General features: G+C 40.8%; 1 protein-coding gene across 2 annotated transcripts in view; it reads right to left on the minus strand.

Annotated features, from left to right (window-relative positions):
- FBLN1 (fibulin 1) overlaps nucleotides 1-20,584 on the minus strand; it is a 91,098-nt gene that overhangs the window by 43,142 nt on the left and 27,372 nt on the right. For both annotated transcript variants that reach the window (XM_020804010.3, XM_020804012.3), the window contains exons 3-14: nucleotides 20,344-20,476; nucleotides 17,883-18,051; nucleotides 16,248-16,307; nucleotides 14,811-14,912; nucleotides 11,108-11,245; nucleotides 10,180-10,317; nucleotides 9,899-10,042; nucleotides 8,297-8,425; nucleotides 7,859-7,984; nucleotides 5,007-5,126; nucleotides 3,124-3,255; nucleotides 1,303-1,426 (exon numbers count right to left, since the gene is read on the minus strand). In XM_020804010.3, coding sequence (XP_020659669.2) covers nucleotides 1,303-1,426; nucleotides 3,124-3,255; nucleotides 5,007-5,126; nucleotides 7,859-7,984; nucleotides 8,297-8,425; nucleotides 9,899-10,042; nucleotides 10,180-10,317; nucleotides 11,108-11,245; nucleotides 14,811-14,912; nucleotides 16,248-16,307; nucleotides 17,883-18,051; nucleotides 20,344-20,476 — 1,515 coding nt within the window. The remainder of the gene's footprint in view (nucleotides 1-1,302; nucleotides 1,427-3,123; nucleotides 3,256-5,006; nucleotides 5,127-7,858; nucleotides 7,985-8,296; nucleotides 8,426-9,898; nucleotides 10,043-10,179; nucleotides 10,318-11,107; nucleotides 11,246-14,810; nucleotides 14,913-16,247; nucleotides 16,308-17,882; nucleotides 18,052-20,343; nucleotides 20,477-20,584) is intronic.

Genomic DNA, 20,584 nt, shown 5'->3' on the forward strand with positions numbered 1-20,584 from the left:
TTGGAACGCATTAAACAGGTTTCAATGCATTCCAATGGGGAAATGCTTTTCGCTAGACAATGATTTTGCTAAACAGCAATATCAGTGGAACGGATTATCATCGTCTAGCGAGGCACCACTGTATGATGTTCCAAGCTCTGGTAGGAAGATACAAAGAAGGACATCACATATTCTTTTCCTGCATATATGTGAAATAACACTGAGGGGTGAAAAACACACAAATGAAAACAGCCGTTCTGCTGATTCCGAAATATATTGTGGGAAGCCGATACACCAGTGGCTAGGAAGTTAGAATTGTTCAAAAATCACCAATCTCTTTATCTTATTGTTTGGTATCCCACCATATTCACCACACACTTCATTGCTGGTTTACTTAAACGTGTTCTAATGATTCCATCCTGCAGCCACAAAGAGTAGCTTGCAGATGCTACTGGTTTCGAAGACCAAAGTTCAGTTTTAGGTCATGCACCACAATGGCTAGAAGCAATTAGCAGCAAAAGCCCAGTCGTACAATTGTGGGCTCAAATGTAAACTGCTGCTACTCGCGTGGGTAGAGGTAAGCATCCATTGGGGACCTTTAACTTAATACTGGGGAGCCAGCAAATCGAAACCACTAAGTCAACTGCAAATCCACAACTTTCCCCCATGTTTTGGCCCAGCATGATGCTCTACCAATTGCTTGTCTGTAGGTGTCACTGTGGAAGAAATCCAAGACAGTGGGAAAGAGAAGAGCTATGAAGGGGCAGGGACGGAAACAGATTGCTGAGCTAGTAAGGCAGGATAAAATTTCCAAAAGTGCTATAGTCTAAGAGCTCTTTGTGCAACCCTTCAGCACTCTGCAATTATATAAAGCCACATAAACCTGAAAAATAAATATGATTATTAAAAAAACAACACAGCTCTTGGGTTTAATTTCTGATTATTTTAGTTCATCATTTGGGGATTTATTTTAAGCCCCTTCTTCATCCATGATTATACCTGGCTTAGTTCCGAGCCACAGAGATTGAAGCTCTAAAATAAAACAACCAATGTTAAATATTGGTTATGGAGAAAGAACAAAAATACGAATCCCCCCAAAAAAACCCAGAAAGAATAAAAAAAGTTTACACTTATATACACAGAGAAAATTATAAAGGAAATTAAATATTTTACTTTATAAAAATAGTACTTTGGAACTGCCTGACAGATTATAAAGAAACTCAACCATGACACACACACCCCAGCTTCTGGAGAACAGCATCATGTGGTTTAGGATCCTAGTACTACTACCAAGCCACCTAATGAGACAAGAAATGTACTCACGTGTCACCAGATTTCCGGTAATTTTCTGGGCACTCCAAAGATAGGCAGCGGAAGCCACCCTGGATATTAAAGCATGTCTCATTGTACGCGCAGGTATGTGTTTCTGCAACACACTCGTCAATATCTGTCAAAAGGGAAGGAAGGAGGAGATGGAGAAAGGGTTACTGTGAGTACACAGATTTGACAGAAGTCTAGTTCAAACTGAGAAAGGAAATCTATGTCTGGGGACTATACTATTTAGACTGAAGTTTGGAGTTCACAAGTTTGAATGCTCCCTCATAATATATGAGGAAGAATTATGGGGTAGAACTCTTCTGAGATTGTTCTCTATGTGTAGGATTTTACCTTGCACAGAAAACATCCAATCACATATTCTATTATATCCTGTTACCTGCAGTCTGAAGGGGATACACCTATGCATGAGTGAGTTTTTAATCAAGCTATCAAGGGATGCTGGGTGATTTCTCATTTGTACTGAATATAAATTTTACCCTTGCTGCTGCAGAAATGATAATTACTTATTTCTACACAAACAATAAAGAGTGCAATAATAGTTAAAAGACTAAGAAACATATCATAGCATTAGCTTTTGTGGACTAAAGCCAACATCATCAGATGCATGAAAGGTTATCTATACAAGTTTATATCTAAATGGTTACAGAAGAAAAGAGATAAAAACATTGAAAGCAGGGGGGGCAATTGTCAATAGAATACGAAAAGAATTCAAAATAAACATAGGTACCATTCATAACAGTAATAATCGATGATAAAACGATATAAAACATACTTTGAATTGTTATTTGATCAACCTCTTCTAACTGGACATTCATTTGACATGCATCATAGATATTATTTTGGATTAATGGCTATTCTTTTTCAGGTGAGAAGTTTCACACTGGTGTTATACACACATATACAGACACACAAGATGCTGAAAGTCTAGCACCTCCTTGTGTTGTTATTAGTGATATTTTTTAATCCACACAGAAAAAACAGAAGTCTTGAAATACTGCAAAGACTTTAGGTCGCTACATTTAGACAATATTGTCTGGAGTAACTTGGATGTAACTAATCTCCAAAAAGATAGAGAAAGCTTTGTCCAACGCATGAAAGTGCTGAAAAGTAGACCCAGTCGGAAAAGTCCTGCATCTCTCATTCTGTTCAAGAAGCTCACATCTAGTGACAGACAACTGTACATTCATTTGGCAATGAGCATAGTCTTTCAAACCAGGCCTGTAGGCATGCTACCAGAGTCCAAAAGCTGAGAACAAATCCTCAAACATTATAATTTAGATGCATTTGATGTGATGTTTCCTGTTGACTATTACCTTTTCTTAGTACCATAAAAGTAACAAAGAAGGGAGGAGATTCACTTTTGAAATGGAGAGTCAAACTCTGTTCTAAGTACAAAACGAAGAAGGGGCATTGCTGGCATAGTAGTTTTTAGAGCTCATGGTAACATTATTCTTATATTGATAGAGTTAATTAAAATAATAATTAGAAACACCATCTCCTCATGCTGAAATAATAATAGCAAAATAATTTAACACATTTTGTAGTCTTCCATGGCAAACAAGATCTGTGACCTTAAAAACTGCCTGATTCCACCTCATTGGTTAAGTTTGTCCCCTAACAGAAGTGAGTGATGGAACTAATATGGGAAGAAAAAAGGAATTCCCTATTGAAAAGCAAACTATCAGAGCTGTATATTCCACACATGTTTTACTTCATAACTGAACGTTACAAAAGCTCTACAATGCTGCATTAGGCTCTTTATCTTTAGGAGTGCCACACGTGCACTCAGTTGTATTTTCAACATACCTTGACAGTTCCGTGCATTGGGGGCCAACCTATAACCAGAAGAGGGACAAGTACACTGAAAACTCCCCGGAACATTAATGCACCGATAGGCACAGATGTGTCCTCCAGTGGGTAAAGCACATTCATCAATATCTGAAAATCACATGCGCAGATTAGCAAGCACAATGGACACAATTTGCTCCTTATTGCAGAATAGAAGACTTGGGATTTGAGCACACATAACACATCACCAAAACATCAATGCACACTGGGGGATTGCTAATGAAATTCCACCACATACTAGAAACAGGAGGATCGTGACACTCATTCCCCAATTCGACTCTGAGGAAAATTTGATGGCCATTTTAGAAAGCCAGAAACTATACACAATTCTCTGTGTAAACACTAAAGGTGTCCTAAAATAAAACTTGCACTGATTTTGGAAACTTTGAGTGTTGTTTTTTCTTTTTCTTTTAACGGTTTTCAGACAAAATGTCTCACTAAGAATTTTGAAGGAAGGTAGGAATTAAGGGTTGCAACTTTTTTCCAAGCAATATTTTCATATCTCTACAGAAGATCCCTATTTTATAAAGTAGTAATACTAAGATCCCAATTTGAGAGGATATACTCCACACATCCATCAAAAGCTGGGCTTTACAAACATTCTACCTCCCAAAAATGTATAAATGAGTCTTACTGTCCTTTAAAAAAAAGTAAACTTTATGTACTCTTACAAACAATATCTGCACTAATTAGGCCAAACACAAATTGTTTACGCACCCTGGTATCCAGCACACATCGGACAAAATCCTGTTGCTTAGTATAATACATTACACTAGAATAGGCCCACTGAATCAGTGGCAGTTTAGTGAGTCAACTCCACTATAAATTTCATTGTTTCAAATAGGCTTACTCTGTGACTTACTATGCTAACATAAGTTGCCATTACAATAGGCCCATTTGAATTGGTGAAATTTATATAACCTTAATCATCATCTTAGAACTGCAGAGCTGAAAGGAACCATGTCGATCATCGAGTCCAACCCTGTCAAGGAAGTATGACAGGGAATCGAACTCCCAGCCTCTGCCTGGGAGGACATGCAACAATGGGCTCAAGTTACAGGAAGCCAGATTTCAATTGAATATGAGGAAAAACTTCTTAAATGTTAGAGCAGAATGGCAATGGAACCAATTATCTCAAGAGGTGGTGAGCGCTCCAACACTGGAGGCATTCAAGAGAAACTAAGACAACCACCTGGCAGATATCCTTTGATTTGTATTCCTGCATCAAGCCGGGGGTTGGACTTGATGGCCTTATAGGCCCCTTCCAGTTTCACTATTCTATCATTCTGAAGCCATATACCACTGGGAGTTACTCACCAAATCCCCGTGGTTCAATGGGCCTAATCAAGTGCAATTCATTACTTTAAACAAGAGGATCTAGGCTATATTCTGATAAAGGGGCACTAAAGTATATGTCATGACCCTCAGCTAGATGTGGGGAGAGCACTGGCAAACTAGGAGAGCTGTGGAATGAACCATCTAGGAGAATTGGGGTTGTATTTGTAATAATTCATTAAGTAATGCAACTTTATACTTGATGTTGTAGCCATCCAGCAATGAGTATACATGTGTGTGAACCAAACCCAAGGGCTAATGCTGAAATTATATTATGAGAGGAGGACCCCCCAGTTCAGGTGTAGAACACATGCTTTGCAGGTAGATGTTCCCAGAATCTTCAGTTAAAACAGTCAAGATAGCAAAACTGGGAAAAACTGCTATTTGAGCCCTTGAAGAGCAGTTGCCACCAATAGTCACAGTAACACTGGGTCACTTGGACCAGCAGTCTTAAATCAGTATACAGAAGCTTCCTATAAAGACAGTCCCTCATCACTGTTACTCACCTTCACATGTGATCCCATCTATGTCACTGAGCTGGTAGCCCCGACGGCAGTAACACTGATAGGAGCCATACACATTAGCACACTCCTGGCTACACGGGCTACTTTCACATTCATTCAAATCTGAAACAATAATGCACTTAACTCACAAATGCAAAATAATTGTGACCAAATGCACTGTGAACAGAAGCTTTACAAACAGGAGGACAACCAAATACACTTCCTTTTCTCACGTTCATCTCTTGCCCTCCTTCCAAGGAGTTCAAGGCAATTTGTATGATTTCCCCCCTGCTACTTCTCATTTTGTCCTCATATCTTGAGAGGTTGGTCTAATCCAGTGGTTCTTAACCTCGGCGATATCACCTCCCAGGGGGTGATTTTGTTTTTCAGGGGGGCAATGGAATGAAAAGGGGTGATGTGAGGGTGAAGCAACAGTAGGGGGCGATGGAGCTGCTGTGCCACCACCACCATTGAGGAAGTTATCATTGCTCTCTTCCCTGCAGCAGCGCCGTGCCACTGCCATGCTGTGGGGAGGGGGTGATGATAACTTCCTCAATGGCTCAAGGGGGTGTTTCTTTCAAAAAGGTTAAGAACCACTGGTCTAACCCGCTTCTAGTCTGCTCTCTAAATATTATGCCACACTATCTCTTCTAAGGCTCCAAGGCTACACACACCTGTCTGGGTGCAAGTTCCATTGAACTTAGTGGGTTTACTTCAGAGTAAATAGATATGGGGCTGTTGACATGATCGCTCCTAAACGTCCTCTCCGTTGCAGAGCTCGGCCAATGCCCTGGTTTAACCAGGAGCTGCAAGCTATGAAGCAAAACAGGAGAAGGCCAGAGTGCATTTGGAGATGGAACCCAACGGATTATAATCGGGAACTTTTCCGTAATAGTTCGTGATCTATCCGGAATTGGTCTAAGTGATGGGCCTCCTACTAGTATTTCACCTGACCAATTGGCAGCATTTGAAAAATCTAAAGTGGTGGCCATCCACCGGGAGCTCTCGCCTTTTTTGAATACAGTAGATTGAGCAGAGACGTCCAGCGCTCTGCCTTGCCTGATGAGACTCAGTCTCTTTCAGCCTGTGATGCCAGATATGGTGGACAAAGCGGCTGACCGTTGTCGTGCCACCACCTCCTCCCTTGACCCTTGCCCAGCCTGGCTAATCAAAGCAGCCAGGCTTACAACAACTGAATGGGCCACGGCAATAATTAATGGGTCTCTCCAGGAGGGAAAGGTTCCCTTTGCCCTCAAGGAGATGCTCATTAGGCCCATAAGAAAGAAACCAAGTTTGGCAGCGAACAATATTGGCAATTATAGGCCCGTCACCCATGTTTCTTTCCTTAGCAAAATGGTAGAGAGGGTGGTGGCTGACCAGCTTCAGGCTCTTTTCGATGAAACCAATAACCTGGATCCATTCCAGTCGGGCTTCAGGCTGTGCCATGATATGGAAACAGCATTGGTCACCCTGTTTGATGACCTGCTGAGGGAGGCTGACAAGGGGCAAAATGTCTTTATTGGTCCTCAACTGCCTTCGATACCGTCGACCACAGTATCCTCCTGGGGAGGCCCTCTGAGCTGGGAATCGGTGGTCTGGCACTTGCCTGGCTCTGATCCTTCTTGGAGGACCGTCCTCAGAGAGTACAGCTTGGGGAGTGTTTCGGCCCCGTGGAGCCTCAATTGTGGGGTTCCACAGGGCTCAAATATCTCCCCAATGCTGTTTAATATCTACATGAGGCCGCTGGGTGGGGTCATCAGGAGGCGTGGGGCTTCGTGCCATCAGTATGCTGATGACACCCAGCTCTACATCTCCTTTTCTCCAACCACAGTGGATGCCGTTCTGTCCCTTCAGCATTGCCTGGAGACTGCACTGCAATGGATGCAGGAGGATGGACTGAGGTTGAACCTGGACAAGACAGAGGTCCTGAGGGTGGGTGGACCCTCCATTGGTGGTTTGGGACATTCTCTCTCTTTTGGGGGAGTGAGTCTCACCACAAAGAGTGAGATTCACAGCTTGGGGGTCCATCTGGATCCGGTGCTCACCGTGGAAACCCAGGTGGCATCAGTGGTCCGCTCCACCTATTTCCATCTGTGGCGGATTGCCCAGCTGCGTCCTTATCTTGATGTTGGAGCGCTCACCATTCTGGTCCATGTGCTTGTAATCTCAAGATTAGACTACTGCAATGCACACTACATGGGGCTACCTTTGAGATTGATGCGGAAGCTTCAAATGGTGCAGAATGCGGCAGCCAGACTTCTCAGTGGGACGAGAAAATATCAGCATATTTCCCCCACTCTGGCTGCCTTGCATTGGCTGGCCATTCATTTCCGCATTGATTTCAAAGTGTTAACGATGACATATAAAGCCCTAAACGGTTTAGGACCTTGATATCTAGAAGAACACCTCCTCCCACCTAGATCTACCTGAACCACGCGTTCTAGCCAGGAGGGTTGGCTGAGAGGACTAACCCCGAGGGAGGACCGAAGAGAAAGAACAAGAAACTGGGCCTTCTTGGTGGTGGCCCCTCACCTTTGGAACAGACTGCCCCCGGAGATCTGTCTGGCTCCCACGCTGGGTGTTTTTAAGAGCAAACTTAAGACCTGGTTCTTTAGGCAGGCTTTGCCTCCTGTCATCACTTGAATATTTTTATTTTTTCCCCATTTTGAACTATATTATAATTGCTGTTTTTTGTTTTACTATATTGTTTTTATTGCACTTTTTATTATTAGCCACCCAGAGTAGACTTCGGTCTAGATGGCCGAGGTATAAATTTAATAACTACATAAATAAAAATATAGAGTTACATGGTAATTGTGGCAACATGGCTGAACATGTGACATAGAGTTGCTTACCTTCACAAGATCTCCCATCCGGCGAAAGTTTGAAACCCATTGTACAGCTACAGTAATAAGAACCAGGAGTATTTTCACACTTGTGAGCACACAGGCGACCAGGATATCGTCGGCATTCATTAATGTCTAGGCAGACAAATTCAGCACTATGAAGATTTTTGCTCAGGTTTATAGAGAAGGAAGTAAAAACTCTATAGCATTTGAGTTGTACATACAAAACAATTCATTTATTTACACTGTGAACTAATACGAACAGCAACAGAAATCAAATGATTAAATAAAGATTTCGTGCAAGACAAGCTGTAAATGAATTGTTATGGCCTAAACAAAAACAAAATGCCATTGTTTCCTCTCTTTCTAATCTAAAGGACTAAAATGAGGACCAAAGAAATGGCACAAGATTATTTTAATGACTTGGATCCAACTGATGTCACTTACCAGTGCAAGATCTACTGATTCCATCGAAATAGTAGCCAGCTCCACAATCACAACGGTAACTCCCTGGTGTATTGATACAAGTATGACCTTCTCCACAGGGCTGGTTGGGTGGCTGACACTCATCAACATCTTGGAGAAGAAAAGGGTTTTAAAAGATAGGCAAAAATAGCTGACTATTATTCTGTTCAACAATACAAATCAGGATCTTATTTAAAGAGCATGAACACTGGCTTGTTTAGCAGGAACTTCGGAGGGGGGGCATCATGAATTTCCCAATTCACATATAAAACAAACATAGATATACCACACTAAGAGCAATCTGATGGTTATGGGTAGATACAAGAGACAGGGTTTTATTAGTGGTGACCACCAGTTTATGAATTCTTTACCTAAAAATGTTTTCTTAATCATTTATCACAATTTTAAGGCAATCTATAAGAATTTAAGTTGTTGTGGGTTTTTCAGGCTCTTTGGCTCTTTTTGGCCAAAGAGACCGAAAAACCCATAACAACCATCAGATCCCGGCCGTGAAAGCCTTCGAGAATGTATAAGAACAAGGTTTCTTTGGAAGTCTTAGCATTTTGGAATGTTAGGTATCTGCTAGATCACTTTTATTTTTAAGCTGTTCTTTACCTATCTACTTTTAGTAACTGTAGTTTGAAATTCTACTGTTCTACTGTTTTAATATTTCTTCATGAATTAATTTATGTGCTATGTTTTGGCCCTAACAATGGCCCTCTATACAGTTTATAAATCAGTCTGTAGAAATGAAAATTTTTTAAAGCAACAGAATTAAAATAGAGTTTCAAGGTTTTAAGGAAAGAACAGAATAAAGAGGAAAGCTTCAATTCTCCATTTATAAATTATTAAAAACTAGGAACAAAATGGTTTTCATCGTCTACTTATAAGCCATCAGAGACAGGGAAAAATCAACTGTGCCTTGAGTCAGGAATCCAGAACTGAGGTTCTCTCCTAGCTAGAAGCTTCCCAAACAGATGGAACATCAAACACTTTCTGTGGATTATGCTATTTATTCTCTTTGAGCCCTTCCAGGTTAGAGCTTGGAATTTTTTAATTTGATTTTATTTTATTTTACTTTTCCAAGATTTTGCTCCAGGCCACATCATTATAGATAGGGCCAGGGAAAAGCTCTTGTTAGCCAATTGGATTGTCAGGAGACTTACAAAGTACATATGCCCAAGATTTAACTAAGTCACGTCTGGGATTTTCTTGCAGCTTGATCACAAAAGCTCTGATAGTTTCAGTTCAGGGCCTTAATAGCACTGGGCACCAGGTGAGTGCGGGGGGAGGAAAGACCACTTGGAAGCTCCCCAGAGACATCCACAGGGCCTAGTGCTTAGAGTGCTGGACAAGGTTTAGGGAGACCAATGTTCTAATTCCAACCCAGTGGTAAACATGGACTGGCCACTCTAGACCTAACCCTACTCCACAAGGTTGTTAAGGAGATAAAAGGGGTGCAGAGAAGCTTCACACATTGCCTTGATTTTACAAGATAAAATGTATGAAATGAATTTAATAATTAAGAGATAAACACATCTAGCAGATATGGGCTGCTGGAGTGGGTGGACTTTTGACACTGACCTACACATCTTGTCCCTTCTTCGTTAAGGTGGTAGCCTCGTCCACAGTTTGGCACGTTTCTATGACATGTATAAGAGCCATCTGTGTTAATGCATGTCTGCCCAGCAGGACAAGGAGAGTTAGCACTGAGGCATTCATTAATATCTGTAACAGAACACACTTTCTATTAAAATGAAAACACAAATCAGTGTGCCGAATTTAAAAGAAGAAATCTTAACTGACAAAGAGGGCAACTGGTCTCAAGGCTCAAAGCACCCTCAATGCAATGAAAATGGGCTTACCAATGCAGTTGCCTAAGGCGTCTTGTATGAAGCCGTTCTTGCACTGTTGCTTGGGTCGACAACGGAAGGATCCTGGAGTATTCTGGCAGATAAAATCTGGGAGGCAGTTATGAATTCCAGTCTCACACTCATCAATATCTGGCATGTCATGAGAGAGGATGAGGAAGAGAAAGAGAGAGATCGAAAGAGAAAGAGAGAAACACAGCATTTGTTAGCAGATTTTGCACAGCCATCTTGCCGTTCTTCATACACATTCAATGCTAAAGTAGGTCCGATGAAACCCTTTCCAATATTACATTAAAGGCTTGGGGTAGAACCCGATGTTATAGCAATAAACATCCTCTTATTTGCTAAAGTAACAGGAATGCTGGATGGACGGGCAGGCAGGTGAGAGGACTTATAGAAAGACATTGCTGTGATTTCCCTAATTCTCTCTAGAACATATTCCCCATGGCCATTTTTCCTCAAAGTCGGTCCCTTCTGGCTTCAGAAGAACTCAGTTGCAGAATGCATCTGCAACAGTGAACTGTAAAGTAGTTGCTTATTTCCCTTTCAACCTCTGCATTAGGAAACATGGGATTGCAAACATGTGCAATAATCATCCTGTCCTTACTTACATAACCACAGTGTTCTGTGACAGAACATCCTCATCATCAGACTACAATTCCTAAGATTGTCTGTGGAAAACCAGTGGTTAAGTGGTACAGACTCCAAATTTCTGATACCAGACATCAATTGGTGCAATGAAGATGTTGTCTATGGGAGATACATGGTGGCAAACACTCATGCATACCTGGCAAGAACATTTTCTGCTTTAGGTGTGACCTGAGCATAACACAGTGAAACTGAATAGAACAAGATGCTTTATGCTTTGGGAATGTACCCTACAGCAAGTATCTGTCTTTCTAGTGAAGATTCTGAAGCATACCTTTGCAAAGATTGCTCTCAGTTAATTCATAACCTGTTCCACAACTGGTTTCACGCTGACAGCGGAAGGATCCTAAGGTATTGATACAAATTTGTCCGATGCCACAAGTGTTGGCCGAAGTGATGCACTCATTAACATCTGGAAAGAATCCAAGTGAAAAGGACTGAAACTGCACATTCATCATAACCAGGAAGACAAAAGTATCTTATGTGGTTGCAAGAAACAACCAGGAGGTATGGCTAGGTTCTCACAGTAGAAAAAAAATATTTTTAATATTTTATTTATATGGAGAAAGTCTCTTGCCAATCTTGTGGGAAAGCACTTTAGAAAGAACTATGTTCCAAATGCTGCAATACATTCTCAGCCTCAAGCAGAGGCATAATTCTGCCAATAACGTCCTGCCAACTGCTCCATGGTGCTAGCTGCCATTTGTAGGTGCAGGAAAACATGCAGAGCAATGATTTCTCTCAGGCCTTAAAAGCTAAAGAAAGCACAACAGGAACTAGCCTTAAGTTAAATTTATGTAAAATATTGGTCTCTTAACTTTTTTTTCTTTGTCTTTTTGTGGATATGTAATTTACTTCCATTCAGAAGAAGAACTTTTACCTCATTTGTCAACTGAAAAATTCTCAGTAAATATAAATGAACCTAAAATTTCAACAGTCAGTCGTTTTTGCTTTCTGGCTATATAGGCAAAGATGTTCCTGGTCAGCTACAATCTTCCTCCCTGACCTCAAACATGCATACACCGGCCTCCTATTAACAGCCTGATGCTATCCGTGCACAGTTAAATGGTTCTAAATCCACTAGCATCCACGATTTTTGGTGCAAGAATATGCTTTACACTTGGCATAGAAGATCTATGTAGAAGATCTCTTCACACAAACAAGGTTTGGGGAAAAGCTCAAGATTAAGGCTGTAAAAAAAAGAGACCATCTTAGCCCCTCCTGCACACACCAAGATGGTTAATTTTGAAAGAAACGACGCTGTACTGCAGAGCATATCTTGTGATTGTCCTCACAAGTGGTTCCGCCTCTGGCGTCAAGGGAAAGGGTTCCTAACATGCTAGTTTTATACTTGTAGCCATGTTGCTGTTTTCCATGAAGAAGCATTTAGTCATGTCAGTGCACACCTGCAGATTGCAACGGAGTCACAGGTTTACTGCATCACTAAGAACTAGGCCTTAACCTTGTACTATGCACCACAGATGAGGAAAGAGGAAGTGGTGGTGGTTATTTTGGTTTACGACAGCCAGAATTTGCAAGTCAGCATACTGGCTGGTGGTTCTGGGACTTGTAAACCAAAGAAGTAAAATTTTCCAAGGATACTTGTGTGGAAGATGAGATGGGGGGTTGTTTGTTTGTTTTTGAGGTTTAGTGTTTCTCAGTGCTGCTGTTTGGGATGTGATATATACTGTATTTCATTAGTTTAAGTTGTACATCAATTCAGTTCAATTGCAAACTGCCCTGTGGAATAGTTTGTTCCTTTAAACAAATGTGCATAATGAAGGAGAAAGGCTTAAGGAAAACCTTAAAACTGAATACATCCCAGGACCTTTTGCTAAGAGTAGCAAAATGTTCAGCAGAACGACAGTTTTAAAAAGTAATGGAAGAAAGAGGAGACAGAAGGAAACGCAAGCAAGCTGAGGGGTGTAAGATCGTAGGGAATCCTGTGGAGTCACTTTAATGAGAGAGATGCAGTAGAGACCATATTTTGGAAGTGGCAGCAGAGGCTTGAGACTGGACAGGGCAGCCTAAACAATGAGAGGCAGAACTGTTGGGAGAAGCAGGGAATCTGGCACTTCAAATCAAAAAGGACTGGAATGGAAAAGCATCACCTCAGGATGGCATCCAAGCGACAGGAGCCATACATCAGCCACATGGACTGACATGTCAGCATATTGTGTACGGAAGAATACAAGCATTGGATGTTGAGCAAAAGCTGTTTATTGGGCATTTTCAAAACTGTTTTTTAAGAATATCTTTTAAATTTTGAAATATATAGTACAAAAGGAAAATTACATTCAAGGAAATATTTTCATACATTTCATATGTATCAAGGAGAACTGACAGTCCATTTACATAATTTATATAGCCTTCTTATTTTAACGTTTATACTAAACATATTATTCTAAACAGTGCCGTATTTTGGTTTTTGTTAACATTTTAGAATGTGAACTCTACTCATTTTACATAATACTCTTTGCAATGTTGGCTCTATGCCCCTTCCAATTATTCATGATAGTCAAAATAGTTATCCCACTTTTTTTCTAATTCTCTAACTGATTTTCCGTTTACATAATTTGTGAGTTTTGCCATTGTGATATATTCAAGCATTTTATCTTTCCAATCTTCTTTTGTCAGTCATGTTTCCTTTTCCCACTTTGTTGCCATTACTGCCCTAGATGCTGTCAACATGTAACTGAAACGTTCTTGTGAAAATTTTCCCAAATTATATGGTATTATTCCCAAGAGCATGGGCTCTGGTTTCATGTCAAATTCAATTTTCAGAATCTTTTTGCATTTCAGAATGAATGTCTTTCCAGAATTTTTTTTGTCTTTTTGCAAGTCCACCACATGGGGTAGTATAAGCCTTCAGCTTCTTGGCACTTCCAACAGAGACCCGAATAGCTTTTGTCCATTTTCTAAAATGTCTTTTGGGGTTATATACCATCGATAATACAATTTTTACCAGTTTTCTCTTAAGGTCTGACTTGCAGTTAATTTTATATTTTTTGTCCATAGTCCCTTCCATTGTTGGAAGGTTATCGGTTTCCCTAGATGTTGCATCCACTTAAACATACTGTTTAACTGTAACTCTCTTTCCATATTGCAGTTGGACTATGGTTTAGCAGTTGCCAGACATACAATTTCCTTCTTTATTCTACTTTATTTACCTTTGGCCCTCTCCCCTTCAGAGCTGATCCATTTAAAACAGAGGTAAGCAATCTCAGAAGAACCAAGGGCCATTTTTCATATTGTAGGCAAAATATAGGAAGGCTCGTATTCCCAGTAGGAGGGGCTAAAAGATGAGGAGTGAAGCTATAGAGACTAATTTTTATTTTTTCATATTTTATTGTTTTTAAAGCTTTAAAAAAATGTTGTGGTTATGTACTTTAAAGGAAGCTGAAATGAGTTTTTGTTAACTGAAAATATGTGTTTAAACAAAACAAGCTGTTTTTTTTTAAACTAATTGTTTGGCACTTTTCAACCCTGCCTCCACTAGTGGGCACCCACTCAGACGCAGTGGGGCAGGGAAGTCACGGCACTGCCTGTAATGGGCGCCCACTGGTAAAGGTGAGGTTGGGATGCATGGAACACCTGTTCAGCTGCTAAACAAACCAGAACAAACTGCCAAGCCAGCAGTTCATGCCAATCTCTACTTAGGACTGACTGATAATTATCTGTCATAACTGTTACAAGAAGTCTGTCAAGCACAAACCAAATCTATACCAAGTCAAATGTTCAAGTACTTTTTGTTTATTCTTTGACATATTTTTAAGTAACCATGCTAAAAGTTGACTGTGACTGAATATTCTTTTATCTGCTGGGACATACGTGTGTATATATATATAAAGGGAAAAGATTATTCATGATCTGTGTGATTTTTTTTCAATCCTCATGCTTAATCTGCTATGTGTAAACTCAAAAACATCAACAAAAAATAACAATTAAAGCAAAGCAAATGATATTTTTTTCTTTACCTTCACAAGTGAAGCCATCAGGCTGAAGCTGGTAGCCCATAAAGCAAGAGCAGAGAACGCTAGATCCAGTGTCCCTACATTGCTGTGTGCAAGGACCACCTCCTAAGGAACCAAGAAGAGACAATGCTTGTTTTGAAAAGTTTGTCATTAAAAAGCCGAAAGATGAATGGCACCCATTTAATCTTTACCAGTACAGGATCTTCTGCTATTTTTTGGTGACATGAAGAAATGTTCTGATTTATTCATAGAAATTAGTGGTTCAAAACCCTAACAGAATATTCTGTGCTGTGAAGGTCACTTTTCTTTAAAGTAAATCAAGAAGCTAGAACGATTTCTTAGTTTACAACCAGGTATGGCAGACATTGCTTTATTATGCATATTGATCATGACACCTATCCTGTTAAGTCTCAAGCCCAGCCCAGCAATTGGCTGGGTTTTAGGTTACAAATCGTTTGGCTGCAGAGGGCAAAAAGTGCTGGCTATTTAATTTATTATTATTGCTCTTTTACTGCCACAGAGGAAAATGTTCTTACTGAGTTTCTTGCTCAGCTGCCAAAACAATCTGGCTGGTTTCTAATGGTCAATATAATAAGAGGGAAGGATGAGATGCAGAACCCCAGAGAGCAACCTATCTTCAGGATGTACATAATGATAGTAATAGCAAAGCTAAACTACTGCAGAAGACTTGTAGATCGGGTAATGAAATGTGTCCCATACAGTCCACTTGATCCACAAAGGGAAGTTAAAAATGCAACCAATTTTACAGGCTGTCTGGCTAAAACCATAAGTTTTGCAGTCTTCACAACTAATTAATTATACAGAGTAGACAAATTTGTTGAGCGTGGCATACAGTATTATACACTGAGCTGGGAAGCCAAATCACACATTAGCCCAGGGGTGTCCAACCTTTCACCTTCCCTGGGCCACATCAGAAGATGAAAATTTGGTTTGGGCCGCACCTACATTTGGTTTGGGCCGCATGGGGGGGGCAGCCCTAGCCGTCCTCCGCAGCCCCACTCCAAGCGCGCTTACCAGCAGCTGCGATCTCAGACAGCAGAGGCTGCCAGCTTCAACTCTGGTGGCTTTATAGGGCCGGGAGGGGGTCCACCTATTGACGGGGATGGCGCAATGCAGTCACGCAGCCCCCCTGTCCCCTCCCCTCCCACACCTTCCTTCCTTCCCTCTCTCCCCCTCTACTGTTGTGACATGCCCCGGCCACATTCCGGCCGCAAGTGCCAGCAGTGTAACTTGAAATTTTGGAATTTCTTTAAAAATAAAAAAAATGCACTGGGCCACATTACGAGCTGACCTGGGCCGCATGCGGCCCTCAGGCCACAGGTTGGACAAGCCTGCATTAGCCGAAACCTCACAAGTTGGCCATAGAGAAACTGCTGTTCCTGTCTCTTCCTCCTCTGACCCCAAGACGAGTTAGCTCACCTCTGCAACGATCATTCAGATAATGATCTTCATGGTCAACTTCTACTGGTGATACTGAATCTGAAGAAACAAAGCAGGCAATGAGAACAGAGGGAGAGGTGGCAAATGAAGTGACACTTTATCCCCTTACCTATACTGGACCTTCCTCTCTGTTTTAAATACTGTTTTAACCTTGTAGCTTTAATGGCTGTTTAAGGAAGGGAGATTACCACACAGAATCAGAGAGTGAAAAAGTCATTTTTGAGACTCCAGCAGCTACAATTCCCCAGGTAACTCTGGAATTTGTTATTCAAAAAGAGCTCCTTAAACCTTTATACACAAAGGATGGATGAATCTATCAGTTTTGCTTTTTCCACATCCTTTTAAAAAAGAAACCTCAAAGGCTTTCCATCTTGTTTATGAATAAATTTATGGAGTTGGCATGCTTTTTATTTTTTAAAAAAACACACCAAGTGAATTTCTCATATGCATTGACTGAGTTCAGCAATTACCAACATGTTAATAGGTTCAGTACCAACATGGAGAGGATCATATTATATCTATCTGCCACGGGAAGTGGCAAATCTAATTCAGGACAACAAACATGGCTGAATATAGAGAAATTCAAATCTAATTTTTAAGAGCTAAACAACTCAAAGTTCTTTGTCTGGAGAGACAGATGAATTTATTTATTTATTTGTTTGTTTGTTTATTCGACTTGTATGCCACCCGCACTCTGCAAGAGTTTTACTAACAAATATTTCATGTTCAAATATTTTCATGTTGGAGTGTGTTCAGTCTTAAGTTCTTTTTTATCCCTTTTATGCTGAAATTTGTGAATTCTATTAAGTTTTTTTCAAAACAACAACAACACCCAAGGGAAATGAAATGAAATGAAATTTGCCTCCCTCTCTACCACACAATGACATTTGAGCAGCATCCTCTAACAATTTTATGCTTAACCTGTGTCTTTGAATTAAGTTGTACAGTCCTGAGGTGAAATCCTGGACTGTAAGTTTTCATAAGGTAAATTGGATGATAATTTTTAATAGAGACATGAGAGAACTTTGCGCAAGCATAGCATGAATTTACAAGAATAATTATTCTACTGCAGTTTTCAACAATTTTTTGGGGGGGGAATTCTGACATTTCAGTAAAAGGATAAGTAATGAAGGCTAAGCTTCTGTGGAAGGCAGTAGGCTAGTCATCATAAATCTGTCACTGTTTTGTGCTACAGCAAAAGCAATGGTGAGGCACAAGCAATCTATTCAACCTCAAGTATGTATCCTAAGACACACCACTAAAATTCCTGGAATATGCAGAGTTTATCTGACCAGATGTTTGGAGGCTCCTCAGAGTACAAGGCATTGTGGAAAAGGAAAAGCCCTTGTTACCCAAAGGTAGAGCCCAGATGGTAGCGGAGGACCTGCAGGGAGACAGAATGGCTTTTCCGCACAGTAATTATCAATCCAGATGGGCGGCTCAGGGAGCAGAAAAATTAAAGCCAGCCTGTGCCTATGCAAAACAGTCTGTAAGTAAATTTGTAATGCCACCTCATAAAGTCTAAATAATCTGTTACAATTCTCCTTTGGCTCATTTCACAAAACAGCACGTGTGTTCCTTTGCCACTGAAAACTGTTGTTTGGAGGAACTCACCCAGTTCTTTGTGAGGACCGTCAACAATTAAGGTATCAGCACTTTCTTGCCCCTCAACACAGCAAGCCCTGAAGACCAAGCCACACTGGTATCCCATCAGCAGGCTCTGTTCACAGCTGTTCCCTTGCTTCTGAGCCACTCTCCCCATAAAGCAGCAGTTGCAGCATTTCTGCCAAAATGCAACCAACACATTCCTAATGAACTTTACAATATTGCAGCAGGTTTGTCACAAGTTGGTTCTCTCTCAACACGATGGTCTTGTGGAGTCATGAGAGTTATTTATCCCTCGAGAAGCCAGTTCTAATAATGACATCATACAAATACATTTCTTTAGTGAACACTATACGCGCTCTACGTGGGGCTGCCTTTGAGGCTGACACAGAAACTTCAGGTGGTGCAGAATGCGGCGGCCAGGCTCCTTACAGGAGTGAGGAAATACCAACACATCTCTCCAACGCTGGCTGCATTGCATTGGCTGCCCATCTGTTTCCGTGTCAACTTTAAAGTTTTAATGCTTACTTATAAGGCCCTAAACGGTTTAGGACCTCAATATTTGGCAGAATGCCTCCTCCCACCAAGGTCTACCCGGATCACCCGCGCGAGTCAGGAGGTGAGGCTGAGGAGCCTGACGCCGAGAGAGGCCCGGAAGGAGAAAACACTAAACCAGGCCTTCTCGGCGGTGACTCTTCAACTCTGGAACAATCTCCCTCCGGAGATTCACGCGACCCCCACGCTGGACATCTTTAAAACCCAACTAAAAACATGGCTGTTTATCCAGGCCTTCCCTCCAGCCAATTCTTGATTTCTCTCTTACTTTTCCTTCTTTATTTTTCTGCTGCTGTTGTTTAATTATTATGTATTTGCCTATGTTTTTATTATCTGATTTTATATTGGAAGCTGCCTAGAGTGGCCCGGTGGACCAGATAGGCGGGGTATCAATCAATCAATCAATCAATCAATCAATCAATCAATCAATCAATCAAATAAATAAATAAATAAATAAATAAATAAATAAATAAATAAATACATAGCATGGTCTCTGGCTCAGTCTAGTGGCCAGTTCTGGTAACTTCATCTTTAGAAACACATATGTTTCTAGGATTGTTCTTTTAGTATTTTTATTATTTTCAGGTTGTGCATAAGTGAATAATTGAATACTGATCCTGCATATACAGGGATTTTACTATATATGTTGGACCAGACTTAACAATACTTACTCACATAGCTATTGAAGCCCACAAAGTGAACAGGAGCACATGTATGCTGTCAAACTCAACCTGTCCATGTGGGGATGGTAGGTCTAAATGTGACTTACACATGCAACATCCAATATAGAGTACGTAGGCCAAAAAAGCACAGTCAATTCTTCAGCTAAAGCTTGGTAACAGACTTAGGTATGTTTGCCTTCAAAATAATACAGTGGTGCCTCGCTTAACGATTACATCGTTAAACGACGAATCCACTTGATGATGAGGTTTTTGCGATCGCTTTTGTGATCGCAAAACGATATTTCAAAGGGCTTTTTTTGCTTCCCGACAATCAGTTCCCTGCTTCGGGAACCGATTCTTCGCATTATGACAATCAAAACAGCTGATCGTTGGGTTTCAAAATGGCCACCCACTGTGTAAAATGGCTCCCCGCTGTACTTTAGGATGGATTTTTCGCTGCACAGGGAGCAGAAAATGGCCACCCTATGGAGGATCTTCACTAGACGCTGAGTATTTAGCCCACTGGAACGCATTGAATCGGTTTTCAATGCATTTCAATAGGCTTTTTTATTTTGCTTGATGAGGATTTTGCTCTACAGCGATTTTGCTGGAATAGATTATCCTCGTCAAGCGAGGCACCACTGTAGTATATTCATATATGAATATGAATATATTGTACTGGTGAAAAATATACCTAGTGGTAGAGGATGGATTAACTGGTTTTGCATTAGTTCCTATGGGAACGAATGCTTTGACTTACAAACTGTACCTTGACATAAGAACAAAAAACAGCCGGAACGGATTAATTGGGTTTCAGTGCATTCCTATGGGAAATGTTGCTTTGACTTACGAATGTTTTGACTTATGTACACCATTCCATTACGGATTAAGTTCGTAAATCAAGGCACCACTGTATATTTTTTTAAAAAAACAAAAACTGCAGAATGTTGTCAAAACTTAGACTGATTTCATGAGATACACTGGCCAGGCTGGTGAGCTTCAACTACATAAAGAAAGAGCGTGAGTTACACTCTAAGCCTACACCTTGTACAGAAAGATTAAGCAAGGTGTCCACCTTTCCCCATCTTCCAACTGAACAACCTCATAAATTTCCCAGGAAACCCAGAATTTTAGGAATACAATTGGAAAGCCACCAAGCTAAAGAAGTGATAGACTATAATTGTTCCCAAGAGGCAAAATTCTAAACAATTAAAGATGTTCAACCACTTTGACCAGCCCATCTGAAGTCTCACCTTAATTATCTTGTCTTCACAGGTAGAATTACCCTTGTGGGAGTCACAATCTTCTTGCTTGCTGGCCATGGCTATTCCAGCTGTACAGTGTAGCTCCTCTAGTTGGTTGTGACAGCACTGTTCCTGGGCTATGCTGAAAGTACAGAGAATGGAGAGAAAAGAGTAGTACAAAGGGGGTGTTGCTGTGCTCACAGAGCAATATTTACCATCAAGGCCAAATATTGTCATTGTTGCATGAAAG

This window comes from Pogona vitticeps, chromosome 5 (genome assembly GCF_051106095.1).
Source record: "Pogona vitticeps strain Pit_001003342236 chromosome 5, PviZW2.1, whole genome shotgun sequence".
Lineage (NCBI taxonomy): Eukaryota > Metazoa > Chordata > Lepidosauria > Squamata > Agamidae > Pogona > Pogona vitticeps.